This window comes from Neophocaena asiaeorientalis, unplaced genomic scaffold, assembly GCF_003031525.2.
Source record: "Neophocaena asiaeorientalis asiaeorientalis breed wild unplaced genomic scaffold, Neophocaena_asiaeorientalis_V1.1 scaffold945, whole genome shotgun sequence".
Lineage (NCBI taxonomy): Eukaryota > Metazoa > Chordata > Mammalia > Artiodactyla > Phocoenidae > Neophocaena > Neophocaena asiaeorientalis.
Window position 1 is genome coordinate 38,594 of NW_020174275.1, and position 26,712 is coordinate 65,305.

At 50.9% G+C, this 26,712-nt stretch overlaps 4 protein-coding genes across 4 annotated transcripts in view; 3 read left to right on the plus strand and 1 right to left on the minus strand.

Moving 5' to 3' along the window:
- Window positions 1-913: 913 nt before the first annotated feature.
- LPCAT4 (lysophosphatidylcholine acyltransferase 4) lies at window positions 914-7,569 on the plus strand (the record flags this gene model as incomplete). The annotated part of the gene is made up of 14 exons (XM_024755790.1): window positions 914-1,042; window positions 1,151-1,293; window positions 2,045-2,265; window positions 2,639-2,751; window positions 2,875-2,935; window positions 3,224-3,282; window positions 3,481-3,515; window positions 4,047-4,101; window positions 4,230-4,312; window positions 4,587-4,712; window positions 5,044-5,176; window positions 6,325-6,423; window positions 6,761-6,926; window positions 7,201-7,569. Coding segments are annotated over 14 exons (1,578 nt in total), but the record flags the coding sequence as incomplete, so codon positions are not given.
- A 1,054-nt stretch (window positions 7,570-8,623) lies between these two features.
- On the minus strand, window positions 8,624-18,385 carry NUTM1 (NUT midline carcinoma family member 1). The gene is made up of 7 exons (XM_024755792.1): window positions 18,301-18,385; window positions 15,598-16,306; window positions 13,431-13,559; window positions 12,172-12,311; window positions 11,376-11,662; window positions 10,977-11,093; window positions 8,624-10,627 (listed from the first exon to the last, which is right to left on the minus strand). The coding sequence occupies exons 1-7, from the start codon at window positions 18,314-18,316 to the stop codon at window positions 8,624-8,626; spliced, it is 3,402 nt and encodes a 1,133-aa protein (XP_024611560.1). The 5' UTR covers window positions 18,317-18,385.
- Window positions 18,386-20,310: 1,925 nt separating this feature from the next.
- Window positions 20,311-21,128, plus strand: NOP10 (NOP10 ribonucleoprotein). The gene is made up of 2 exons (XM_024755789.1): window positions 20,311-20,437; window positions 20,738-21,128. The coding sequence occupies exons 1-2, from the start codon at window positions 20,357-20,359 to the stop codon at window positions 20,876-20,878; spliced, it is 222 nt and encodes a 73-aa protein (XP_024611557.1). The 5' UTR covers window positions 20,311-20,356; the 3' UTR covers window positions 20,879-21,128.
- A 3,307-nt stretch (window positions 21,129-24,435) lies between these two features.
- SLC12A6 (solute carrier family 12 member 6) overlaps window positions 24,436-26,712 on the plus strand; it is an 88,874-nt gene continuing 86,597 nt past the window's right edge. Inside the window, exons 1-2 of the mRNA XM_024755794.1 lie at window positions 24,436-25,609; window positions 25,722-26,008. Coding sequence (XP_024611562.1) covers window positions 25,738-26,008 — 271 coding nt within the window. The 5' untranslated portion in view covers window positions 24,436-25,609; window positions 25,722-25,737. The remainder of the gene's footprint in view (window positions 25,610-25,721; window positions 26,009-26,712) is intronic.

Genomic DNA, 26,712 nt, shown 5'->3' on the forward strand with positions numbered 1-26,712 from the left:
GAGGCTAGCGGGGCGGGAGTCAGGGGGTGCGCACGTGGGGGCGGCAGGGGATGGTCGAGGAGTCCTGGGGAGGACGCGGGCTTGGGCGACAGACAAGCTGAAGGTGTGTGAGAACTGACTAGGTGAGGATGGAGGATTGCAGGGGAGCCAGGGGTAGGGGAGGTGGAGGACGCTGGAGACTGCGGATTACATCCTGCGGAGGCCGATGGGCTAGGATGGAGGTAGAGGCCACGGATGGGGGGGGGGGCGGGCAGGGGCGTGCTGAGTGCTTCTAGGAGGCTCTGACTTGGAAGAGGTTTCTGGGCCCGGAGCCTGAACCCCCGTGCTCTTCCAGCAACCCCTCCTTTCCACTACCCACCCCACCCCCCATGCACTGCAGCACCTCCCGCTGGGGTGGGGGGAGGGAGATGGAGAGGGGGGTTGGCTACAGGAAGTGGAGGGCTGCGCCGGCCTGGGGAGGTTGGGGAGTGGTATGAGAAGGGAGTGTCCGAGGTTTCTGTTGCCTTCACCTCCCCTGAGGCCGGCTCCTGGGGCTCGGTTTGTTTACCTGCACTCTCCCCAGGGCAGCCCATGGAGTCACCCTGGCTCCTGGCAACCCCTACCCTGTGGAGTAGGGCCGATCTCTTTTCTCGCCTTTCCCCCAGTACTGGGGAAGTGCTCCTGGGCAGAACTAGAGAATGGCCTGGGTCTGAAAAGTAGACCTCTCTGTGTTTCCCACCCCTTTGCCTCCCAGACCCGAAGTGGACAGAACTATGCACCTGGTTTCTGTTAGACGTAGGAGCTATTTATGGAAGGTGGTGGTGGGAGGAGGAACTATCTCTAGCCTACCCTACATCAAGCACAGTGCTGGGCGCTTTCACACTAGTTATCCTTGAATCCTCTTAACAGTCTTTCAGTTTTGTTGGTGTGATGGGCACCAGCTGAAAGACGGGAAAGTGAGGCCCCTGATCCCATTAATCTTTTATCCTCTTTCCCTCATTGGTGTCTTCATCGCACCTTGGGTTCCAGTCCCATCTCCTGTTCCCACACAACTCGTCTCCTGGTATACAGGGGTGATGGCCCTCTGCTCCTGGGTCCATCCTTGTGGGAGAGGGGAAGGCTGGAGGGAGCATCTCAGCCCTGAAGTGGCCTCCTCTCCCACCCTCTGCAGTTCTGCCTCCTGGGGGCACTGCTGGCCCCCATCCGAGTGCTTCTGGCCTTTATCGTCCTCTTTCTCCTCTGGCCCTTTGCCTGGCTGCAAGTAGCTGGTCTTACTGAGGAGCAGCTTCAGGAGCCGATTACAGGATGGAGAAAGTAAGTGAGGAACCAGCCCCCAGAGACCCAGCTTCTCATTCCTCTTCCCTGCTATCCATTCTGCTCCCTCTTGAAGGAGAGGAGGAGGGAGGGTTCCGAAGCTCTCCTGCCCAGCCTGGGTAGGTGAGATGAGTCAGCCAGGCCCAGTCCCTGGTACCCAGGACCTCAACTCTAAATTTTGCACCCTGATATGTCCCAAAGTAACCAGAGACTTTAGCCCCTTTGCCAGGTAATAGAGGGCAAAAGAAGGACACCTGCTTTCCTGGGTGTCTGAGCCTGGGGGGTGAGTGAAGGTCAGAATCACAGTCTCCGCTGATGCCCAGCCTGGGTAGGTGAGATGAGTCAGCCAGGCCCAGTCCCTGGTACCCAGGACCTCAACTCTAAATTTTGCACCCTGATATGTCCCAAAGTAACCAGAGACTTTAGCCCCTTTGCCAGGTAATAGAGGGCAAAAGAAGGACACCGCTTTCCTGGGTGTCTGAGCCTGGGGGTGAGTGAAGGTCAGGATCACGGTCTCCACTGATGCCCAGCCTGGGTAGGTGAGATGAGTCAGCCAGGCCCAGTCCCTGGTACCCAGGACCTCAACTCTAAATTTTGCACCCTGATATGTCCCAAAGTAACCAGAGACTTTAGCCCCTTTGCCAGGTAATAGAGGGCAAAAGAAGGACACCTGCTTTCCTGGGTGTCTGAGCCTGGGGGTGAGTGAAGGTCAGGATCACGGTCTCCACTGATGCCCAGCCTTGCCTTGCAGGACTGTGTGCCACAATGGGGTGCTGGGCCTTAGCCGCCTGCTCTTTTTCCTGCTTGGTTTCCTCCGGATTCGAGTTCGGGGCCAGCGGGCCTCCCGCCTTCAAGCTCCCGTCCTGGTTGCTGCCCCTCACTCTACGTTCTTTGACCCCATTGTTCTGCTGCCCTGTGACCTGCCCAAGGTTGTGTCTCGAGCTGAGAACCTTTCTGTTCCTGTCATTGGAGGTGAGAGATTAAGAGGAGTGAAGAGGGGAGATGACCACTCTGGGAGAAGGAGACAGGAATCAGAGACTCTGGAGAGAACTGGCCCCAAGGGGAGAGGGAGAAGTTAGAAGGGATATTGCCTGATGCTGGCAAATGAAATGCAAATTAACACCACTTGTGAAAAGCAACCTCTTCGACTCTGAGCTCTGTGCTTAGAAGAGAGCAGGGAGCTCTGGTCAGTTCCCTAAAAGGGATAACACACCAGGAAAGGAGGGTCCCCAGGGCAAAGAGATAACCCGGGAAGCATCTCCTACTGTTGAGGAAGGGGAGGCTGCAGGTGTTACTACCCCTGGGGAAGAACCAAGTGACTCCTTGTATCCTCTCCGGATCCCAGCCCTTCTTCGCTTCAACCAAGCCATCCTAGTGTCCAGGCATGACCCGGCTTCTCGGCGCAGGGTTGTGGAGGAGGTACGAAGGCGGGCTACCTCAGGAGGCAAGTGGCCCCAGGTGGGTAAAAGGGTCTTCAGACTTCCTCGCCTTTTATGTGCTCCTGAAGAGGCTTCTTTTTCCTCTCGTCCCCTTCCACCCACCGCATTCTGGTCTCTTGATTTTTTTTTTTTTTTTACCCAGGTACTATTCTTTCCTGAGGGCACCTGTTCCAACAAGAAGGCTTTGCTTAAATTCAAACCAGGTGAATAAAACAGCAGTGGATGGTAGGGCTGTAGGAAAAAGGAGCCCAGGATTTGGAGAGGGACTCTGGAATAACCCAAGAAGTGGAGGGGTGGGGGGCGGTGGGAGGAAGACGGGGAGCCTCCTAGCTGACACTGAAGAGTCTCCATGAGTCAGAGAAAATTATAAATGAAATGGAGCAAGCCCAGATCTCATTGTAGAGCTGATCCAGATGCCTATACTTCACTCCCTCTAGCTACCTCCATTCTCTAACCTCTGCCTGGGGGGTGGGGGTGGAAACGGGATCTAGGAGCCTTCATCGCGGGGGTGCCTGTGCAGCCTGTCCTCATCCGCTACCCCAACAGTCTGGTGAGTCTTAGTTCGAGAGGGGGGACGGGGAGCACAAGTCCACCCTGAATGGGAATCAGTGAAAACCGCTAGTGCCACCATGGGATGTGCATGTGGGGTGGGTCAGGGTCAGGGTCAGGGCCTCTGCTCCAAAAGGATTGGCCAGTTCCGGGGAAGAAAAATAATGCCTTTCTCCCCTCACCTCTGCTTACCACATAGGATACCACCAGCTGGGCATGGAGGGGCCCTGGAGTGTGAGTAGTGGTGTTCTTGGGGTGAGGGTGGGAAGTGGGGTCCCACAGAATTCCTGGTGCATCTTTCACCTTCCAGACAAGGTGAATAGCCCTTCTTCGTCCTGGGACTGAGAGAACTCTAGCGAAGGGGATGCCCCGTCCCTCTGTTTTGTTCCCATCTCCTGCTATAATCTGGGAGTGCCTTTAAGCTGTCCCACCTAATCATTCCTGCTGTAATCATAGTGACTTCTGACTTACTTTCCTAGCTTTTCTCGCTCGGTGGTCCACACCACCCGGCTTGCCTCTTTTCCTCTGCCGGTTACTGAAAACCCTCGCCTGCACTTCTTCCCCTGGCCTAGACCTGCAGCGTTCTCTCTCTTATCCTGTCGCCTTTCTGGCCCCTCTGCCTCCCGGCTGTATACTCATCCAGCTGACTGTATGGCTAGTAGTTTATTCTTATATCGGTGGACAGTATTTTGCCACTCCCATCCTTGGGGTGCGGGGAGCCCATAGTTAGAGATTGCCGAGCCTCTGAGGTCTCTTTTCTCTTAGACTCAAAGTCCTCTGGCTCACAGCCTCTCAGCCCTGCAGCATCGTGGATGTGGAGGTATGACCCCCGTGGGTGGGGTGGGAGAGTGGGCATCTGCTGAGCCCGGAAGCTTTGCGGAAAGAGGGTGGAAGTGGTCACCCCTAGCTTTGAGATCCTGATGAGAGGTCTGTGTGTGTGTGTTTCAGTTCCTCCCTGTGTACCGCCCCAGCCGGGAGGAAAGCAGGGACCCCACCCTCTATGCCAACAACGTCCAGAGGGTTATGGCACAGTAAGTGTCCCACAGGGTATTTCCTAGAACAGATATACAGGGCAGAGGAACCACAGGAGGGGAAGGAGGGCTGGGGTTTTGAGGCACACATGTGGGGAGGGGAACGGCTAGGGCAGGGGGAAGGGCTATTGGACAGCTGAGGTGGGGGAGGGGAGAGTGAAAGGGGCCTGATCTCTCAAAAGGGCCTGTAGTCGGCAGGCCAGAATCAGTAATGAACCCACAGGCGAGTATTCTGCCTCATTTCCCCTGCTTTCCATCCCTCTTCATCCTGTAGGGCCCTGGGCATTCCAGCCACCGAGTGTGAGTTTGTAGGGAGCTTGCCGGTGATTGTGGTTGGCCGGCTGAAGGTGGCCTTGGAGCCGCAGCTCTGGGAACTGGGAAGGGTGCTTCGGAAGGCTGGGTAAGTGACCTTGAAGATGAGGGTATGGGCAAGAGAAAATAAGAAGAAAAAAGAGAACGGGTAGGAGGAAGAAGAGTCTTTAAAAAGAAAAAAAGAAAAAGTGGGAAGACAGAGGAATTTTTTAAAAGATAATGGGGTAAAAGGAAGGAGGAAAAAAGAAAGATACGTAATAACCCCAGTGACAAAAGTAGGAATGGCTCTCCGGGGACTATGAGTCAGAGTACATCTTAGAAAAACACCACATGTACCCGCACTGAGGCCAGGATCCTGCTGGGTGATGTGTCCAGAAGGAAACTGAGTCAGCTCTGCACCTTCGACAATTCCCTTGTAGGCTGTCCCCTGGCTGTGTGGACACTGAGGCAGAGCCAGGCCGGAGTCGAATGATCAGCCAGGAAGAGTTTGCCAGGCAGCTACAGCTCTCTGACCCCCAGATGGTGGCTGGTGCCTTTAGCTACTTCCAGCAGGTAAAGGGGCTGGGATGCTCGAGATTTAAGTACAGTATCTGAGGGGCCGTGTGGATGGCCAATATGGAGTCTGGGCTGGACGCTCTAACAGCTATTGTTCGATGGACATCTTCTGAGGTCTGCTGGGAGATTCATTTTTTTATATAGAGAGTGTCCAGTGCATTGAACAGCAATGTTTTACTCATTGTGGGGAAGAACAATGGAGAAATGATGGTCAATGAGGTCCATAAATTTCTGAGGCATTTTGGAGATCGGCAGAGATGGGGATCATATGACCTTGTGGGGCACTGGGGGAGGGTTAGGTGGGAAGGTGACATACAGAGGAGAAAACATTGGACAGGTTAGACAGTTAGGGGTTTGAGACCCAGAAGTATGTGTAATACTTGGGCAGATTTTTAAAACATATCCCAGAGCTTCTCTGGGGGATTCCTGAACCTTCTCAAGAATCTTGGTGAGCTGTATATTTCCTGGGATTTAACCAGGTTGTCTTGTCCAATTATAATAACCCCAGAAGGTTCATAATATTTATGAACAACTCCCAGTGGTCCCAAGGACTTCTTTTTGACCTAAGATGCAGACCATGGTTCTCAACATCCTCTCAGGGAACAAAGAGTGATCCAGGTGTGCTGAGTCCTTGGACTGGGGCAGACAGTCCCTGAAAGGAGCTTCCCATCATAGCCTGTAGAAGAACAGAACCAAAACCCAGGTGCCCCAGTCCCACATAGATCTGACACAGCAGGTATCCTCAGGGAGTTTTTTGGTAAGGAATTATGCCAGTGGCCCCCTGTTAGTTTGTTGGACCCGTTCTCCCACATAGGCCAAGTCAGAAGAGAACCAGTTTTTCCAGCTTGGGGTCCAGAATGCCCTGATAGTATATCAGAAACTTGATGGTAACTTCAGCATACCTGAGGGATTCCATCGTTCCTAGGAGATCCCTTTATAGGAGAGCTTTGTCACCAGGCAAACCCATGCCCCGAGAGGACTGTCCGAGATCCCGGAGAGTTTAGGGCTCACGGTTCTGAGGGAAGTGGACACAGGCAGGGGTCACCCCCAGGCCTGACGAGAAGAGGGAGGAGCTGAGACCCAGAGCAGGAAGGGGGACACGGGGTTGGTCCCTGCATCGCCCTGGTTTATCTTCCACCCTCCAGGATGCCAGGGGTTTGGTGGACTTCCGAGATGTGGCCCTTGCGTTGGCAGCTCTGGATGGGGGCAGGAGCCTGGAGGAGCTGACTCGCCTGGCCTTTGAGGTATCAGGACGTTGGGGTGGGAGGCACGTGGAGGCTGTGCTCACCCCGCCCGGAGGCCTGTGCGGTGTGCCGTCTCCAGGTGCCTCCGGATGGTAGGCGCTCGGTGTCCCAGGGCCACACTGTCTGAACCGCAGAGCCCCAGCGTCTCTGCCGAGGCCTCACTGGCAACGGGAAGAAGGCAGCAGCCGTGACGATTATATTCAGAAAGGGCCCGGGGTGGGGTGGGGGTGGCAGGAGGCCTGGGCTCCACACTCTTGGAAGAGGAGGAGCCTGTCAGACAGAAGTGCGGGGCGACGGCACGAGGAGAGAGCTTGTCTTGCGTCCCTTTCCCTCCCAGCTCTTTGCCGAGGAGAAAGAGAAGCAAGCTGAGGGGCCCGGCCGCCTGCTGTACAAAGACGGCTTCAGCACCATCCTGCACCTGCTGCTGGGCTCGCCCCACCCTGCCGCCAGGACCTTGCACGCCGAGCTGTGCCAGGCAGGAGCCCGCCAGGGCCTCTCCCTCTGTGAGTCATGGCCTCCCAGGCCCCTTGCGGGCACTCGGAGCGCCACCGGCACTGGGCTGGGAGGGAACAGGACTGGCAGCCAGCCTGCGGGAACAGGACATCCGAGGGGCAAGGCTGGGAGGAACCAGCTGGGGAGGCAGAGGATGTCAACTTGGATTTGAGACAGTGAGGCTGAGATGCGAGGAACAGGACATACCAGTTCTGAGAAGAGGGTTGGGGACCACTTCCTCTCCTCTTCAGGTCTTTACTTTCCCGTCTCGCTCTTGCCATGCAGGTGAGTTCCAGGACTTCTCCGTTCACCACCCGCTCCACGGGAAGCTCTTCGGCACCTACCTGCGCCCCTCGCAGACACCAAACGCCTCCTCCCCAGACAGCGCCCCTGCTCTGGCCAACGGGGCCATGCAGGCCCCCAAGCAGAAGGGCGACTGAGCACCTCGACCTCCCCAGCTCGCACCCGCCCACAGACTCAGGGCAGCGCCAGAGGCCAACCCTGGGCCTCAAGCCCGTCTCTGTCCTGCTTGACTTTTTGTTATCGTTGTTGGTTTTTTTAAGTTGGTTTTCATTTTTTGTTCGTTTGGTCTTATTTTGTAAGAAACTATTTTATATATAAATATATATCTATATCTATTTAAAAAAAAAAAAATGAAGCTCAGTCACATTGGCGGTATCATTAGCTGGGAAGGAAAGGGACTCATTGTTGCAGGCCGCCCATGGGAAGATCCCAGAGGTTCTCAAGGTCAGTCCTCTTGGCCACAGCTGGATGAGTCCTCGTCACTTCCAGACGGAGCATGCAGATCTCGTATCCTCCCTCCTGTTGTCATACCCTCTAACGGGCCTCCTCACAAACCTCTTTTCAGCTTATTCCCTCTTGTTCTGTCCTCATTAGAGGTTAAAAAATAGCTAATTACCATTTCATGTTTAATAATCCTACTGAGATTGGTTTCCACCCGCCATAGTAGGGACAGAGACCTGTGTTAGGAACTAACCGTCCTGCCTGCAGCCCAGGGGGTTTCTGCCACAGGATGAATTGGGGACATATAAGTCCCTTCTGTCCAGCTGCTTTTCAAGGAAGAAGAAAAGGCCCCACCCCAAAGAAGGTGCTGTGTCTAGGCACAATTATGGAAATTAGTTAGATTTAGAAAATAGATACCTATCCCAGAAATCTGACAGGTTAAAAAGAAGGGCTTTTCCATCTGTGGACTTTTTTAAAGAGAAACAGATACTGGTAGGATATCCAGAGAAGCCCTCCCAACACCACATCCAGGCTTCTGATGAGGGAGGCATAAAGTAATCACGGGGGACCCTCAGCGCCAGGGCTTGTCAGGGGGCCTAGATGAGGCTGGACAGTCACCTGGATCCATCAAATCCGAGGCCGCCCTCACCTCCTTTCTTCTTTTCAGCATCTTACCCCATCTAGAGCAAAGACGTGATACAAAGGGGCACACTGAAAGCATTTTCCAACAACAAAATCTTTATTTTTGTTTTTTTTTCCCCATACAACTTCCAAAGGTACTTCCCCCAACCTCTCACCAAGGGGACCACCTCTAGCCTAGCCCTTTCCCACGCTTGCCACTTTTGCAGAACAACAAAACAACTTAGGACTGAGAACAACAGTTGCTGTGCCCCCAGGGTGAGATCTACTCTGGGTCCCCCAGCTGCAGGGACTGGCAGGTGCGACAGGACGGTCCCACTGCCCCCTACTGGGTACGACGTCGTTTCTTCTTCCTACCTGTGAGGAAACCATCACGCCTTCTTTTACGAGGCTGTGCGGCCCGAACCACTCCCAGAGGCAGGGGTTTCTTCCCAGGTGCCCCAAGTTCAGCTCCCTGGAAGGGCCTCTTTTCAGCAGGGGCTGGGCCGCCAACTAGAGCTCGCTTCCCAGACTTGGCAACAGGATACGGAGGCTGGCTGAGGCCTCTTGCCTCAGCAACGAGGGAGTGGGATGCTCTCTGGGCCCCCCGACCCCCTGAGGAGAACAGGCCTGAGGCAGGGCGAAAACTGAGGGGAGGCCCCCTTGGTGAGAGGCTAAGTTTAGAGGCCAAGAGGTGGGCAAAGTTGGAGAATTCCTCATCCTCCTCGTCCCCCCACTCCTCGCCTTTGGCCCCATCTGCTGAGCTGCATGTTTCTTTGACAGGAGAGGCTTCTCTCAGAACTAATCTAGGGGAAGTGCTTCTAAGACCCTGGTGGGGAGCTGTTGATTTGGGCGTCCCATGTGCGTAAGACTCTGGATCCCCTGGTAAGGGAGCAAGGTCTTTAGGCTCAGATAAATCAGTATCCTCCCTGCCTTCACCTTGGGGGTCATAAGAATTAAAACTTAGTGGGCAGGTATCCTTACTGACCCCTAGCTGGAGGCCACCGGCATCCCTAACATCTAGTATGTTGACCTGATCTGTGGCTTCCACCAGGGGAGAAGTGGAATTGCCTCCGCTCCCTGCCTCTGGGCTGGCCTCAGGGAAGGAGGAGGTATCCTGGGTCCCCAGGATAAGGTTGTTGCCTTGATTTGCAGGCAGGAGGGTTTCTTCAGAAGCCCCCAGTGTAGAGGCACCAATTCTTCTTTCTAGCAACGGGGGGCAACCTTCAACCCACAGATGCTTGGGAACCCATAGAGTCTCAGGGCTCTGCTCTCTATTTTCTTTAAGGCTTGAGGCCGGGCTGTTGGCCCTCAGAGGTCCTGACGAGCTGCAGTAGTTTCTCTTTTCTAGGGTAGCTGTGGCATCTGTGCCTCCACAGCTAACTATGCTGCTTCCCACATCCCCAGGTGCTGTGTTTTCTCCGGGACCCAGAGAAATGTTGCTTCTGGAGCCCAATGCCTGGCCGCCCTGCTGGTGCTCAGTGACACATTCCCAATCCTGGAAGTTCTCTATGACCTCCTCGATCTGTAAGGGCATCTCCAAGCCTACGGCATCCATCTCACTGCTGAGGCAAACTCCCGGACTGAGGGAGGTCCCGTCCCCGCCCCTATCCCCAGCTGCTCTAGGGGAGGGGTTCTGGTCGGAACGCTGAACCGTGGGAGGACCTCTGTCATCTCCCCACATGGCCCCTGAAGAGCCTTCCTGGGGCACTGCTAATGGCTCCGTCTCCTGGGGAGCCACTCCAAGACCCCCTATCCGTCGTTCAGTCTGCAGCCCCAGGGCCTGCTTTCCGGACCCCTGTCCTTGCAGAGGAGCCAGCTCTGCAAGTCCAGCATCCAAACTGAGAACTATCTCGAACTGGGGGCCTTCCTGCCAGCAAAGGGGCAGAGCCTCGGAAGTCCTATCACCCACCAGGGAGCACCCAGGGGACTCAGCGCCTCCCAGGTGGCCATCCTGAAGTGGGGCTATCTGGTTTGTAACCTTCCCAGAACCTCTTCTCTCTATACCCAAGGGCCCTGGCGTTCCCTGTGGAGCTGCAAGTTCTAGCTGCAGCTCCCAGCCACTGGGGGATGGCAGAGTGTTCCCATCCCTGCACATCCCCCTCAGGCCATCTAAGTCCTGCTCCTGCCCAGCAGGCACTTCTCTTGCCCGCTTTCCCAGAGAAGCAGACTTTCCAAGGCAGATGGTGCCCCCAGCCATCCAAAGCCCAGGTGAGGGCCGAGGCTGCCCAGCCCCATCTTCATCCTCATCAGAAACAGAAGGACGTGAGTCCAATAGAGCTCCACTGCAGCTTGGAGGTACCTCTGCATCCTCCTCCTCTTCCAAGGGCAGGAGTCGCTTCTGGACCAGCTAGAAGGAAAATGGACAGATATTGTTCTATATGTGGTTGTGAGAAGGGGTGGCGGGCTGGGTGTTGAGTAGATGATACTTGGGCAGGGCAGGGAACGCAAGCAAGTGGCTTAAGTAATGGCCTCAAAGCCAGATAACCACAGCTCTTCTTTTCTACCTTCTTGGGTCTTATTCCCATGCTTTGAGCCCTTACGCTTCCTGTTTCCACGGTCCCTTGCCTACTTGTTCTGCACCCAAAGCTGACTGCTGAAGCTGTTTGTCTCTAGGAGCCATACCATCCAAGACAGTGCAGGGTTAGGTAAAGCCATGGGAGCCTCTCATTCTGATATTCTCTACCTCCCAGGTTTACCTGGGCAAGACCGAGTCCTTCTTCTTGTTCCAGCTCCTCAGTTAAGGCCAAGGGATCCCTCTGTTGTTCTGGGGACAGCAGATCTGCCAAAAATTGAGGGTGAATGACGGCCTCCACCTGGGGAAATGGAAGGAAAAGTGATGGGAGTTCTTGACAGGAGATAACGGGAGCCAAGAGGCTCTAGAGAAGCAGCCATGCACCTCCCTACTCACCACCCTCTCCCTGGGCTTTTAGAAAACACCAGCTTCACGCATCCACGTGTGTGCGCCCATGCACACATATTCCTCAGCACGGAAGACAGTTGAGTCGCCCACTGCCTCGGGCAGAACCCTAGATCTTTGATTCCCTGGAGTTCCCACCCCAGGATCTGCTAGAAACCAGACACCCAGGCCAGCCCACCTTGGAGACAAAGGCCTCCTGAGAACACAGCTCATTGATGTAACTCAGGAGATCCATATCTGGATACATCCCTTCCTCCTGCCGCTGCTGCTCTTCCTCTTCCTGTTTTCCATCCGACTCCTCGGTGGCCAAGTGGCTCGCCACCAGCCCTTCCATGATGTCGGTATATTCCTTCACCGCCTCTGGTGGGATCTCCTTGAGTGCCTCAGGAGCCGGAGGCCTCTGGGTCTTGCGCTGCCGCCAGCGGGGCACCCGCGCCTTGGAGGCTGCCTTCTTGGGAATGTACACTGAGGGGTGAAGCAGGAAGGAGAAATGGGAAGCGGCACCAAGGCCTCGGCTTCTGCCTCTCACCCGCATCTGTAACGGCAACCTGGGCACATTGAGACGGTTCCAGACTGGAGCAGGCAGACCTGACACAGTACCAGCCAGGGGAGGATATTTAGGAGCTGGAGGGTCTGAGAGAGAATCTGGATGAGGAATCTCAGAACCCCTGAAACTCCAAAGAGCCCCCTGATCCAGCCCTCATTTCTTGGGTGGATGAGGTATCACGTGCCTCAATTACAGTCTCTGAGAGAGAGTCGTTGGTTTACTTAGCCAAGATCAATACCTAGTTTGGGACAAAGGGAACCTGAGAACTCAGTCTCCTATGTATGTCCTGTTTGGAACATCAAATGCCCCTGCCTGGAGGGAAACTGGTAGAAGCACAGGCAATGCCTCCCCTGATCCGTGACTGGTTTCTGCACACCTCCCTTTGAGCTTCTGGCCCAGGGTTCCTGTTGGAATTGGGCGGCCTTACCTGCCTGCTGGCAAACCTCGGGGGCTGGGGTCCCTGGAGGATCAAGCTTCAGAGGGGCTTCAGGAGGCACGCCCTGGGACCCATTCATTAGCTGTGTGTTCTGAACCTGCATCTCCTCCGTGGACTCAAATTCCATGAACCTGCAGAGGGTGCCGAAGGCCCAGGCAGTGCTGAGAAGACCAAGATCCATTCGAAACCCAGACACAAGACCCCAGGGTATCTACTCACAGAGGGCCGAATAACAGTTCTGGGGAAAACTCACAAGGTCTCCACATAGCCCCCCTACCTGCAATCATCACTTAGGAAGCTTGTTAAGAAAACAATCTAGAGCTTGTAAGCTTCACAGGACAGAGCTATGCATGGCTTTTTCATACGCTATCTCACCCAGCATCGGTGAGGGTATACAGCAGCGATTAATACAGGTTTGTTGAATTCAGTCAGGCCTATGCCACAACCTGGCAAGATCCCACACGTGGGCCGCTCCTCAAGGCCTCCTCTGCCCCTGCCTACAACCATAAAGGATGCCTGAAATCCCAAAGCAGGGCCTGGGTTGCAATTTAAGGCAGGTTCCCACCAGGAAGCAGCGCTGAGATCCAGGAGTCCTGAGGCTGGGACTGGGGTCTTGGAAGGGTAAATCTAGGAGGTATGGGTCCAGATTTGGGGGAGAAAGTGATAGTTAAGCTTGGAGGGAAGGGTTCATTTTCCTGAGTTACTTTTTTAACCGAGGAGATTATCATGGAGAAATGGGGGATATGAGCCAGAAGACCACTCTGGGTATCCAGGACCTTGCCCTGACAAACCTCTTCAAGAACCAGCCCCTCCCTAAGAGGACGGGCTAAACTATTTCCAGAGGAGTGGTGGCCCCAAGGTCTGCATCAGTAGTCACTTGCTACCTGGTCTGTGAGACAGGAAAGAACCTGCCTAGTAGAGCTTACCTCCTCATTGCTAGGGTCCCTTCAGCATGGACTTTTGACACCAACCGGGCTCCAATTCCATCCTAAGAGCTTCAATATCAAGGCCCCTATACAACTCAAGGTCTGGAGAAGGGAGAGCTTCCAAGAGGAGATAGGATAGAAAAGCCCAAGAGTCAAGATGGTGGAAGAAGCAGTGAGGATCCAGGAGACCTTATGCTAGTCTACACCTCTCCTCCAGCATCCCTTATAGTAACCATCCACAGCCCAGACCCAAGCCTCTCTTACCTGCTCCCACCCCTCAGCCACACAGCCCCCCTGGGGAGGATGAGGGTTGGTGGGACTCACTTTTCTGCCATCTCATAAAAGATCATCCGGTCAAAGTTGCTGGTATGTTCCCACTCCTGCACAGCCCTTGGCAGTCCCTCCTCCACGGTCATAGTGGGCTTCCGCCGGGCCGGGGAACGAAGCACTGGGCTAAAACCCCCATTGGGTCAGTCACAGTCTACAAGTGTACCCCCCCTCCCACCTGCCCTGACACCCACCTCAGTGCACACCCCCGGCCCCTCATCAGATCAAACATGCCCCACGGTCCCTGTCATATCCCACTGCTGATTAGATCCCAGACCCCCAACCTCACATCCATCCATTCACCACACTGGCCTTTCTTCCCACTGAAATTTACAAACCTCGCACAAAATCAGACGGTTCGTCTCCCCACCCTTTAAAATCAACTACCCTGAATTCTCACAGTGCTGTCCTCAACAGAACACGAGGAAGAAAGCACTCATGTTACTCAATTAGTGGGATTCATTGTAAAGTAGGCTGAACCCTGCCCAATGGCTCTTACATTTTTAAAAAGGCACTCCCTAACCCAAATGAATCTAATTAAAGGCTGTGTGGTGTTTTTATTTGTTGGTTTTTAAGTGTTTTTTTACCTCCGGGATACCCGTCACAGGCAAATATCAATACTCTTTGAGCTCTTTATGATGCATTTTTGCCTTTCTGACTTCCCATGAGTCCTCAATCATTATTGTGTAGAATCACCTGGGGAAGCTTGTTATAACCATGGATTCCAGCGCCCCAGAATCCCAGTTCTGAGCGTCTTACCAGCCTCCCGGGTGACTGTGGCAGAGGGTCTGGACCGCACTTTGGGGGAGACCCTGCCCAGAGCCCCTGAACGTGGAGAACAGAAATAGGCCAGGAGTTAGAAATTCAGCCTGCCAGCCTCCAAGAGAGAACCCAGAGCTGTCTGCAGAAAGCGGGAAGTCGGTACGGTGATCTACACCAAGGACTTTGGGGGAGCCTTTTGATTTATTCACTCCAGAGTCAGGATGGAAGGGGGGATTCCTATAGGGGTTCAGCCACCGGAGGAACAACAGGTACAGTTGCTTTTTTTTAAGTCCAGTAAGATGTGGCGTGCGTTCTACGGTGGTTTACACAGAATGCTGGGAGTACAATGCAGTCGAGAGAGACGGAGGGTCTTGGTGGGAAGAAAATTCCCCAGATGGTCAATGACTTTGCTTTATAAACATAACAGCCTATGACCCTGGGCTCCCAGGCCAAGCATCCACTCACACAGACATTTTGGCCCTTTGTGAGCTCTTCTCCTCTTCTAGATTGCCTTTTAATAATAACAATAGCAGCTGCCATTTAATGAAGCATTCTCTGTGCCAGGCGCTCTGCTGAGCACTTCACATACATCAACTCATTTCATCTCTTCAGCAACCCTCTGAGGTGGGTATCATCATCCCCTTTCTAGATGAGAAAACTGAGGGCAAAGATAGTAAATGCCGGGGCCCAGGATGACAAGTCTAGTGAGTGGTGGGGCCTTGGTCCTCGACCACTAAGCAAGCTCTACCATCTCCCTATTTCAACTTGAATTCTCCTGAATAAAACAGGGGGCAGTGTGGGGAATTCTCTGGCAGTCCAGTGGTTAGGACTCGGTGCTTTCACTGCCATGGGCCCGGGTTCGATCCCTGGTTGAGAAAATAAGATCCCGCAAGCCGCGAAGCGTGGCCAAAACAACAAAAACAAAAAAACGTGGGGTGGTAGAGAGGGTGGCACACAAGCTCCTCAGCCCGGCTGCGCACTGTTCTCCCCTCCCAGCACTCCTCATCCTGGTCGGTTTGGACAGCTCAACTCCACGTCAAAAGGTAGTAAAATAGAACGGGAGGGGCCTGGCACTCGGTATCAGAGGCCCAAGTTCCAATCACTGCTCTGAGCTTCTGTCTTCTCATCCATAAATGAGGATGACCATAAAAATGCCTGCCTGAACTCACAGGGTTGTGAAGATCACTTGAGAGAAGACACCTGAAAGCTCGTTATCATCTGGCACGTGGGTAAAGAGGCTTGTTATCGTTGTTGCCGTCGTCGTCATTATTATCATAGCATCTCCAGCACCCTCATCACCTGCCCTCAAGTATTCCTAAATAGCCTAACCTCTTTTGTCCATCCCCAAATCCTCCTTATTTAAAAGCCTCTAGAATAATGAATCTCAGGTCTCTCCACTTACATAAGAAAGCAGGAAAGCGCCTCTGCATCAGGACTTTGGGATAAGTGCCTCCTTGCCAACGCTCTGTAGCACTGCCAGCATTGGAAATTCTCATAAACACCCTTGGACGTATAAGAGAGGTCATCCAGTGAGGGCTTGGATCGGGCAGCCGCAGGACCTCCTTCCCCAGTTGCCCCATGCGGCCCTGGCGAAGCCTTTTCCGGGGGCACGATGGGGGCCAGTTGGGCAGCTGGTAATGGAGCCTGAGTAGGAAGGCCTGGGAGGCCCTCCTGGCTCACCCCAACTGCTTTCAGGGGCAGAAGGGTCTTCACATTAGAGGCTGTCAGGAATCTGGGGGCAGGACTCTCAGGGCCCCCGAAGGGAGCACCTGAGGCAGTCCAATTGAGGGCGGCCTGAGTTAGGATAAAGTTCTGAGTTTGGGAGGGCTCAGCTGGCCCTCCTTCTGTCTTGACTTTGACAGTGACCTTGCCAGCTCCAGCTCCACTGGGGCCAGGGCCCCCATCCCCTGTCACCAACAACGGGCTGGGGAATGCAGAGAGCACCAGAGGGTTGCCTGGAGAGAGTGCCGAAGGCACAGGGTGCTGCGAGGGCGGCCCCCAGGGTGGTTGGTCTGGTGGTCCAGGACCAGGCTGGGGGAAGGGAAGTGCAGTGAAAGGAGACAGGGCAGCGCCCGGTTTCATGGTCATGTCGGGTCCTGGCAATGGAGACGCTGCAGAGACAAAGAAAACAAGGGGCTGGAGTAGGAGAAGAGGAGACCAGAAGCTAGGTCATCTGAGTTCCACCCTAGTCCCTGAAGAATCAGAGCCCTGATTCCCAACAGGTGAGGGAGGGGGGACATGTATAGTTTGCAAATGTCCCCCAAGTATTTCTGATGTCCCTTACTCCCTGCTGAGAATTAGTGCGCTAGGGAAGCAAGCTGCAAGGACCCTTGGGCCCACAAGTTCATACCCCATAACACATGCCACCCAGCATACGGGTACATTCCAAACACCCTCACACCACCTGGATTCTGCTCCCAGCTGCTCTGTGGTCCCTGCCACCAGGCACAGAAGCACTGTTCCCAGGAAGGGTGTGTGTGTGCATTAGATGTTTTGTTCCCAGGAATTTTGTTACATAACAGCCAGGAATGACTAGAGATAAGAGCCAGGAAATGGGTAAGGGGAAGGCGGTGTGGGGAGGAGGTTTCCAGAGCTTTAAGGAGATGCGGGACCTATTAAAACGTTATCTGTGATCCTTCTGCTTGGAACACCTAATATCAGAAATTTAGGGTCCACTTTTGAACAAGGCACTGACAATGAAGTCTGAAACACAGTTCAGGGGCTATGTGGACTCTAGTCAAAGACACCAGGGATAAATACATAAAACGTGTACTTAATTAATCAGGATGTGTGTCTCCTAGGACTTTTTTTTATTTTTATTTTTTATGTTTTAAGATGTTGGGGGTAGGAGTTTATTAATTAATTAATTTATTTATTTTTGCTGTGTTGGGTCTTCAATTCTGTGCCAGGGCTTTCTCTAGTTGTGGCAAGCGGGGGCCACTCTTCATCGCGGTGCATGGGCCTCTCACTATCGCGGCCTCTCTTGTTGCGGAGCACAGGCTCCAGATGCGCAGACTCAGTAGTTGTGGCTCATGGGCCTAGCCGCTCCGCGGCATGTGGGATCCTCCCAGACCAGGGCTCGAACCCGTGTACCCTGCATCAGCAGGCAGACTCTCAACCACTGTGCCACCAGGGAAGCCCAGGACTTTTAATAATAGTAGTAGAAGATCATCTGCCTAATTTCATGCTACTCTCCTCCCCCTCTTATAAAGTATATTCCACTGGCAAACTAACAATATTCAGCTTCCACTGCTTCCTGTTCATGAAGGAGACATGGAATACGAGCAAACCCTTCACCTCAACCACAGAGCAGAGGGCCAGGAATACTCCCGGAAGTATGGAACACAGTGAAATGGGTCTGAAGGCCTGAGTTCCACAAAAGGTAGAAAGACACAGCATCTCAGGGAAGCCCCAGTTCTCATCCCTGCTGGAGTGACCCACTTCCCCTGGCCCTGGGAAAGCAAGGAAAACTGCTCCCTGAACTAGAAGAGAAGCCCTCGCTGGGGTTGCAAGGAGCCAAGAGGCTCTAAGCAGAGGCACTTACAGCACCTTCTGGTCTACCTTCCGAGAGGACATTTCTCTACAGACTTGGCAACAGATGACCCCACTGAAGAGTTTTCTAGCCAAGGCTTCCACTCCCCCCCACCCAATAAGAGCGAGAGCAGCCCCAGCTCAGTTCTCTCAGGGCAAAATTCTAGAGCAGCCTCCAATTGCCTAAAGAAAACACCAGAACTTGGGTCTTCCCTTTGAAACCCTCTGTGTCCCTTGTACCACACACCCCTGCCCGTGCCACACAAACACATGTTGAAGGAATCCCTCTTCCAGAGAAGTAAGTTGCTAACTACCATCCCTTCTATCTACTCAGCACTTTCCTCTGAGGCACTTTGATCTGCCATCCAGGAGGCCCTCTTCCTTCCCCAACCCATAGTCCTAATGGCACGATCTCCTTCCCCAGCCTCCCCAAGTGTGATGCCTTTGACGGGGTCTAGTGTTCTCACATCCCTCGAGGTCAGCCCAGAGAGCTGGTCCCCACGTAAAGTGTCAAGTTTTGAATCTCCAAGGGGGGAGCAGGTGGCAGGGACCTTCCCCCCACCTGCAGACTCACCTCCATCTGAAGACATCCTCTCAGGTTTGGGCACTAACCGCGGCTATCTGGAAGCCTCCAGAATGAGACAGTCAGGTACAGGACCCAGAGAGTAACCTGGCTCCAGCAGATACACAAGGATCCAAGGAAGGGAGGGTAAAGATCAGATCAAAACAGAACTAGAATCTAGGATTCAAGGCATTCTGCAGTGGGGTAGGGGAGGGGGAATATAGGGTGAGGTTAGGGAGATATTCCATGAAGGGCTCTGGTATGTAGGCAGTAACCAGGAATTCCCTCCAAACCAGAGTATGGCAACCCAATTGTTGTGTATCTCTTTAGGACAACTTGCAAATTCTTTCTCAGATTCCCAACCGCACAGTTTTACATCCCTGTTCCCTATACAATTCTTTACCAATATATCTAGTTTTGTGCCTTTCAATTACACCCAGTTCTGGTACCTGACTTCCTATTAATAGCAGGTTGTGGCGAACTCTTGACAATTCAATGTTGGCTGTATTTTCTAAACCAAATTCAGAGTACCTAGTCTGTATATTTAAGGATCAAGGGAACAGAATGCTTGAAATTAGGGTTGTCTCAGAAGATCAAGGGTGTTGAATTACTGTATGCATATCATTTCCTTGGAAAGCTGTCCTGCAGTTCCCAAATAAACCACTACCATGAGCTCTGCAGTCCACAGAAGGCTTAGCCTTACCCTTGGCTGAAAAGCCTCCCCCACTCTATCAAAAACTGCCATTCAGCCTAAAATTTCAAGACCAAAATGTCCTTCTTTTCGTCTGTTAAATTATTTTTGTTGTTTTAAATTTTTGTTAAATAATTTTAATTTTTTGGGGGGGGCGGTGTTACGCGGGCCTCTCACTGTTGTGGCCTCTCCCATTGCGGAGCACATGGCTCCGGACGCGCAAGCTCAGCGGCCATGGCTTACAGGCCCAGCCGCTCCGCGACATGAGGGATCTTTCCGGACCGGGGCACGAACCGGCATCCCCTGCATCGGCAGGCGGACTCTCAACCACGGCGCCACCAAGGAAGCCCAATAATTTTAATTTTTTAAACGGGTAATAATACATCAGCACGGTTAAAAAGTCAAACTACGCAAAATGGCATACACAGCAAGTCTCCCTCCACGCCTTTCCTCTGGAACCGAGTTCTTTATCCCAGAGGAAACCAGATTTCTTCTGAATCCTTGCAGAGGTATTTTATGCAACTACAAGTAAACAGAAGCTATACGCTTAAAAAAAAAAAAAGCTTTCCGGTTTTTCTGTTAATAAAATTAATATATGTTACAATGTTTCTGCCGTTATAAATAGTACGGCAATGATCACCTTTCTAATGATATCTGGGTTCCAATTTTCATTTCTTTAAACTAGAGTCCTATAAGGAGAAATTGTACGTTCTTTTAAAAATTCGCAATACCTCTAGGAGGTGCATCTTATTACGCTATTATTAGCTACTCACCACTATAAGAAAGAACGTTGAATTTGTGGTAGAGACCTGAGTTTGAATCCTGGGTCGACCACTAAAACATATTTCACGAGTTTCACAAAATAACTTCACGCTTTCTTCGTACAGAATATTGAATACCCATCATGCACTCTTTGCCGCCAATACTTTGAAATAGGGCGAGGGAACCGGATGTAAAATCGGGGAGGGAAGAAACGCTTCTTCTTTCTTCCCTGAGGTAAAAGGGGCTCTGGATCCTGGAGTCCCGGTTTCTCCAGGTGCTAGAAACCCATTGCCTCTGAAATGGGTGTGAATTTTGAGATAAAGACAAGATTCTATTCATTAATGTTCAATCTGTGTCCATCCCCACCCCCCTCCAATGCCTAGAAGTGTCTGGCACACAGTGGGCACACTCCACGTGTCTTAGAACGCCCGCCCGCAAGGTTGCGACTGGGTTGCAACCGGCCAACTCCTGCGCTAGTGCGCCCCCATTCTGGCCTGCTGGAGAAAGGCATAAACTGGACTACATTTCCCGGCGCGCTTTGAGAGCGAGACTTCCCGGCTATCCCGGAAGGAAATTGACACGTGAGGCCTTCAGTTAAGAAGCGCTGCAAACTGAATGAGAAGCTCACGCTTCTGTGTGGTCATGTTTCTCCAGTATTACCTCAACGAGGAAGGAGACCGGGTCTACACGCTGAAGGTGAGAGGAGGAAACAGGTTGTATATGGACATGGCGAGAAATGTCGTTGGGAGGAACGGTCGAGACGAGCCCGTCAGTTGCCGAGGTGGGTGGGGGGACCGGAAAGCCCAGAAGCCAGGCGTGGTAGAGGCAGGAGTGTGTGGCTTCTTGATCTGAGCAGTCGCGGCTCCTGTCTTCATGTTTACCCTTTTCGCGCGGCCTCCTCCCCATCCCAGCCTCCATTTCCCTCACGACGCCAGTGATTGGGTTTTCCCACGACTCCAGTACTGAGATTATGTTCTCTCTTTCCTCCTCGAGCAGAAGCTTGACCCTATGGGACAGCAGACCTGCTCGGCCCACCCTGCTCGGTTCTCCCCAGACGACAAATACTCTCGACACCGAGTCACCATCAAGAAACGCTTCAAGGTGCTCATGACCCAGCAACCGCGCCCCGTCCTCTGAGGATCTCTTGAAATTTCACGTCTCTTCTGCCGCCTGCTAGCCCTCAGGAGACTTTCTGAAACCAAGCTTTTCCATCTGTGAGCCTTGAAGTCTTGCTACGACCCTTGCTCCTTGCATCCGGTCTCATTCTTGCCTTTGATTATGCTTGTGGTGAGGCCATCATGGTAGCATCCCCTTTAAAGGGAAGATGTTTGAATCTTCTTTGCATACTTTGAATCACTGCCAGGTTATTAAAATGATTTGAAAGAGCTCTTATTTTGTATGTTGTGGGAAGAAAGGAGTGGTTTAAAAACGAAAACGAGGGAGATGAGAGGGAAGAGTGCCCCAGGGGTACAAAAGACCACTTGGAAGAGAAACTTTGGTGGCTTCTGTAGCAGGAGCAGTGCTGTGCTTTGAGTCTTAGAAGCGTGCTGGGGATGGGGAAGAGAGCTTGAGAAAGACTCCTGTGCAGCTGTCAGCATCCACTAAAAATACCCGTGTGTGCTCACTTAAGTAATTTTTTTGTCCGTTGAAATGACATCTGACTGAAAATGGAAGAGTTGCTTGAAAAATAACAGCAGCTATATTGTAGAGAAAAGGCATTGAATTGGAAGCCAGGAGACCAGGATTCTCCCCTCTCTGAATACCTTTGAGAAAGTCAATCTGTTTAGTTCCATTTTTCTCATAATTTCTAATTGCTCTTCTAACTCTAATATTGATAGGGTTCAGTGGTGGAGCTTAATGTACCTACAGTGTTTGTCCAACCGTTGTGAATAGGAATGCCTTTATTTACCACCCCTCTGGAAATATTCCCAGGCTTTTAGTTCTCTCTTATATACACCTAACTTTATATTCTTTCTGGTAGCTAGCTGGTATGTGGAACTCTACATGGATTTTAATTTAGAAGATGAGGTATGTGAGATTCGAGCAGGGATTTTTGTTGTTTTTCAAACTACTCTTGGGGGTTAATTTTTTTTTTTTTTTTTTAAATCCTGGAAGATTTCTTAGGACTTGAGCTTCTATTATGGAGCACCCATAAAATTTTAATCCAATTACTTCATATTAGAGGGAAGATGAGGGAAAATATCATATATAGGCATTCAAGAAATGCTAGCCTCTTCCTTTCCTTATCAAGTTAATCAAGTCAGTATTTCCCAGTCTTCTCATTCATGGCCTTTGACATTGAATTTGAATGTTTGCTTAGTGCCACTGATTTTTAAATTGCTTTCTGAAGTTTGCATTCCAATGATACAATCTTCTTTTTCTACAATATCAAAGATTCTAGACTCCAGAAGCAGATGTAACTTAAATCAGCACAAATTTGATTTATCAAGACTGGCCCTGGAAAGGAGTAAATATGTTTCTCATGGACTCTGATGTCTGACTGTCCCGGCAGAAAAGTTCAGGATAGTTGTTGACTGCTGAGAAAAAAACATCTCTAGACTTGGGTCATAGTTAATAGAAGACATGATTTTCAATCAGTTACTTAAATTTATGAGAATGGTGAAATGAGATAATTATTTCCTGTCAAGCAATTTTTTATTTCTTAGCCTGTTCACTGAACAAGGTTCTTAGCATAGAATCTGAGGGATTTTAAAGAGTCATCCTATCCTATTAGGGGTTAATGATCAAAGAAATGTTAGAAATTCTGCAAATGACTAGGAAAAGTATCTGCTATGGAAGTTTTTTTAAGAACTAAAGTCAGGGGAGTTCCCTGGCAGTCCAGTGGTTAGGACTCTGAGCTTCCACTGTTGGGGGGTTCAGGTTCGATCCCTGGTCGGGGAGCTAAGATCTGGCATGGCCAAAATAAAAAAGAAAAGAACCGAAGTCAGTAAACGAATGCTATCATTTTTTTAAAATGTTGACTGTGATTTTGTCTTTATAAGTTACCCCCCCACCAAAAAAAGGATTATCATTTTCCATGCTACTTATTGTGTAGACTGTAATGGAAAGGCAAATTGGTGTGAATATACCGAAAATTTTTTTCCTTAAGAGATCTCCTAGGTCTGAGCACATTGTGTGATGTGCTCAGAAATGGGAGAAGAGTCTTAAGAAGTATAGTATAAAGTGAATGAAAATACACTGTGGTATGAAACAAAATTCGATGTTGTAGAAATCCAGGATTTTTTTTTTAAATGAAGGGAAAGTCCGTAAGATTTGAATGAACAGCAGGCATGCCTGAGGAGAAAACTGATCCCTCAGTAAATTTCTTCCTTCCTCAAGTAAGAAAGCTGTAAGGCTGAATGAATAATCACAGGCTTTATAACGAATCAAGCTTTGAGGAGATTTACATTTTAAATAGGAATTTAGTTTCCATTCTGTTACCTGGATCTTTTAAACCGGACATTGGACTTTGTGTGTCATTTGATAAAAGGGAATTTACTGGCTCACATCTTAAATACAGTTGTGATCTATTACTAGGGATGATCTTAAACATTTCCACTTGTGCTGAGCAAGGACCCAGACAAAGCCAGGGCCCAGATTGTTGAATTTAAATGTCTGGGTAAATAACAAGGTCCTGTGGTATAGCACAGGGAACTATATTCAACATCCTTGATAAACTATAATGGAAAAGAATATTAAAAAAAGGATGTCTCTATGTGTATAACTGAGTCACTTTGCTGTACAGCAGAGATTGGCACAGCATTGTAAATCAACTGTAATTCAATGAAAAAATAAAATTAATGTCTGATCAAAGCTCTAGGAAATAATTTTCAAACAAAACATTGATGAGTCAAATTTATTGAACACCTCTATTCATGCTTTAAATAAACATTCTAAGAAAAATATTCCGGTGGCAGTAGTAGGGAAAACACTGAATGGAGTCAAGAGAAAGTATCTCAATGGCTTCTCCAGGTCTAAAATTAAAGACGCTTTCTTTAATGAAGGTTTCAGTCTGACTAGAAAATGAATACAGCATTTTTTTTTCCAGTTTGAGGTAAAATTGACAAAACTGTATATATTTAAGGTGTACAACTGTGATGATTTGATAAATGTATACATTGTAAAAAGAAACAGCACTTTTTTAAAGGACAAGAAAAAAAAAGGTAGCCCAAACTATGTATAAATTTGAGCATACAATGCTTTATAATAGACCACTACATAAAAACTCCAATGAGGGTCATACCCAATATATACCATATATTGGAGATATATGGTATTGAGAGGTTTGTAATTTTTAAAGAAATTATGAGTGGTATTTTCAGGGACACTCTTAGTAAAGAGAGATGGTTTCTGAGGGTCTGAGGGGCATCGCCTACCTCCAGAATGAGTTTGTGCAACACAGCAAGACCACAACACAGCAGGACCAAGAGCGAAAAGCGTTTGTTTTCTCAGATAAAGGCAGCTCAGGACCCCATACCCAACTACAATTCCCGTCATGCTCCGGGCCTCCCACATTCGGCCCCGCCCCTTGTCCGCCAGTCCCGCTGCGACCCGGGCGAGCGCATGCGCGGAGCCCTCTCCGCCACTTCGCGGGCTGCAGAGACTGGGCGGGGCTTTCGGGTGCTCGTGGGACTGTGACGCCCTCCGACCGCTCCCCCAGGTTTCTCTTCAGACCGTTAACCTCGAATGAGGAACGAGCGGGGAGGAAAGGGAGGGGCTGCGGCGCCGCCGGCACAGCCCGCCGGGCCCGGGGCCGGGGGCGGCGAGGTCACGTAACTGCTGCTCTGGCATCTGACCGGGGAGGAGGCTCCCTCCCCGGCAGCCCGAGCCCCCCGGCGCCCGCCGCGGCTCGGAAACAGTTACCCGCTGGTAAACAACAGCTGCGCGCGCATCCGAATCAGCTGGCGCCGGGATCCCGCACCTGCGACCTCCTCCTACCCTCATCCTCGCCGCTCCCTCCTGCTCAGCCAGGGCCAGCCTGCGAGGCCGTCTCCTCTTCTGTTAGGGCCCGAAGGAAGAACAGCGAAGGGGCTGACCTTGCGCCGGGGCCCTGGTAGGGGAGGAAAGCGTCTCCGGCAAAGGGGTGGCTCGTCCTGTCACACGCAGGAGAAACCCTGCAAACCGATCGGGGGCTCGATGGACTAGCAGCTACCTGCCACGACCCTGAACTGCAGTCCGCGGAGTCTCGATCCGCTAGCCGCCTCCTCCCAGATCCCAGGGACCTTTCTGCCAGAAGAGCGGGAGGGCCACCCCCGCAGACCTCTCGGAGGCAGGAATCCGCTTTGCCCCTGCAACCTCCTCTCCTCACCCTTGTCTCATTCTCCTCCATCCATAGTGTGCGATATTTTTCCCGTTATGCATGCTCACCTCTCCCACCAGACCCAAGTGGATTATCGGCCTCAAAAACATCGGGTGGCTCTACACACATCTCCTCCCAGCCAGACCTGTGGGGTATTCACCTGATACACAACAGGTGGTCGGGTGTACACCGTTTCGCAATCTGATCTATACTGTCTATATTCGCCTGATAAGGGTGGGCCTCTGCGCACTTTGCTCATCTAGTCGTGGGACATTTACAGATAAGGGACTAACTACCTCGGCAGAAACCTTAAGGTCGAGGAGAGAAAGGCTTCGTCACCTGCTTCTCTGAGACCATGGCTGTCTGCCCGCATCCCTGGACCAGGCGAGATGACTAAGATAGCTCTTCATTCTGAAGGAACGAAGTTACACGAGATTGTCATCGTTTGTCTTTTTTTTTTTTTCCTTAAATATTTTTCAGCTGCTGGTAGTGCACTTTTTAGGACAGGCGGCTTGAATTCTGAGTAGAAGGAGTCATATATAGTGGCTTTTTGTGTGGTGTAAATCAAGGTAATTGAGAGTTTTTTTTTTTAAGTTATCTTTTCTATTTTTGCAACCAAAATTGCTAGCATAGGAGGAAGGGTTTTGCAGGGTTTTTTCTTTTTTCTTTGTCCTTATAAAGGAAAAGAAAAAGAAAAATGCATCCTTCAGAAAACACCACCAAGATGGCTTCAGTTCGGTTCATGGTGACACCAACAAAGATCGATGACATTCCAGGTTTGTCAGACACCAGCCCGGACCTCAGTTCTCGATCCAGTTCCCGGGTAAGATTTAGCTCCCGGGAAAGTGTACCTGAAACAAGCCGTAGTGAGCCTATAAGTGAGATGTCTGGAGCCACCAGTTCACTGGCGACTGTTGCACTGGATCCAGCTAGTGACCGGACTTCTAACCACCAGGATGTTACTGAGGGTAAGTAGAAACACAGACAACAAAATATTTCCATTACTGGCTTATTTGTCCAGGATGACAATATACTGGGAAATCATTTTTCCATTATAGAATAATCATCAGGAACCAAGGTACCTCTTTTTGAGATGCTTAGGAACCCTTTGGAATAATGGTTATAGTGGATCTCTGCAATAGTAATTTGGTGTGTGCAAAGGTATATGACAAGAAGGAAAGTAGATGTATGGTTTTTTTTTTTGTTTTTTTGTTTTTTTTTTTTTTTTTTTTTTGTAGATGTATGTTTTGACTTCCTCATTCTTGTATTCTTAGAATTGAAATGGGTATTTTGGTTAAGGATGAATATCAAAGAATTAAACAATTTTCCAGCATGGAGAATCCTAAATTGTAAAATTTAGTGGAGAGTTGTCTTTGGGGTTCCAACTGTTACAGTTTGCTTTTAAGGCCAGTTATGAGGAGTAGTTATTGATCATATCTTAGTTAGTGGCTTTCCTGTAAAGACTTCAGATACTGTATCACAAAATTCTTTTTAAAAAATTATATTTTACAGAGACAGTGGTTCGAGTAGCACAGCTCACTCAGGGTGAGGCTGGGTAGATCTGAGGGGGCTATCCTGTCAAATGGAGATTTCTGATTCCCACATAATTTCTTCACTTTGAAGCTTAGATGGAATGTACTGAGTGCTGAGACTTTGTAGTCAGGAAGTAGCA

Bases quoted from the DNA above. Each gene is read 5' to 3' on its own strand.
- NUTM1 (XM_024755792.1), bottom strand. The intron at 13,560-15,597 runs GTAAGTGGAGAG...TGGGGGTTTTAG, and splicing joins GCGCTTTCCTGCTTTCTTAT to CCCAGTGCTTCGTTCCCCGG. The intron at 12,312-13,430 runs GTGAGTCCCACC...CACCCTCTGCAG, and splicing joins TTTTATGAGATGGCAGAAAA to GTTCATGGAATTTGAGTCCA.
- NOP10 (XM_024755789.1), top strand. From the start codon at position 20,357: ATGAGAAGCTCACGCTTCTGTGTGGTCATGTTTCTCCAGTATTACCTC. The intron at 20,438-20,737 runs GTGAGAGGAGGA...CTCCTCGAGCAG, and splicing joins ACCGGGTCTACACGCTGAAG to AAGCTTGACCCTATGGGACA.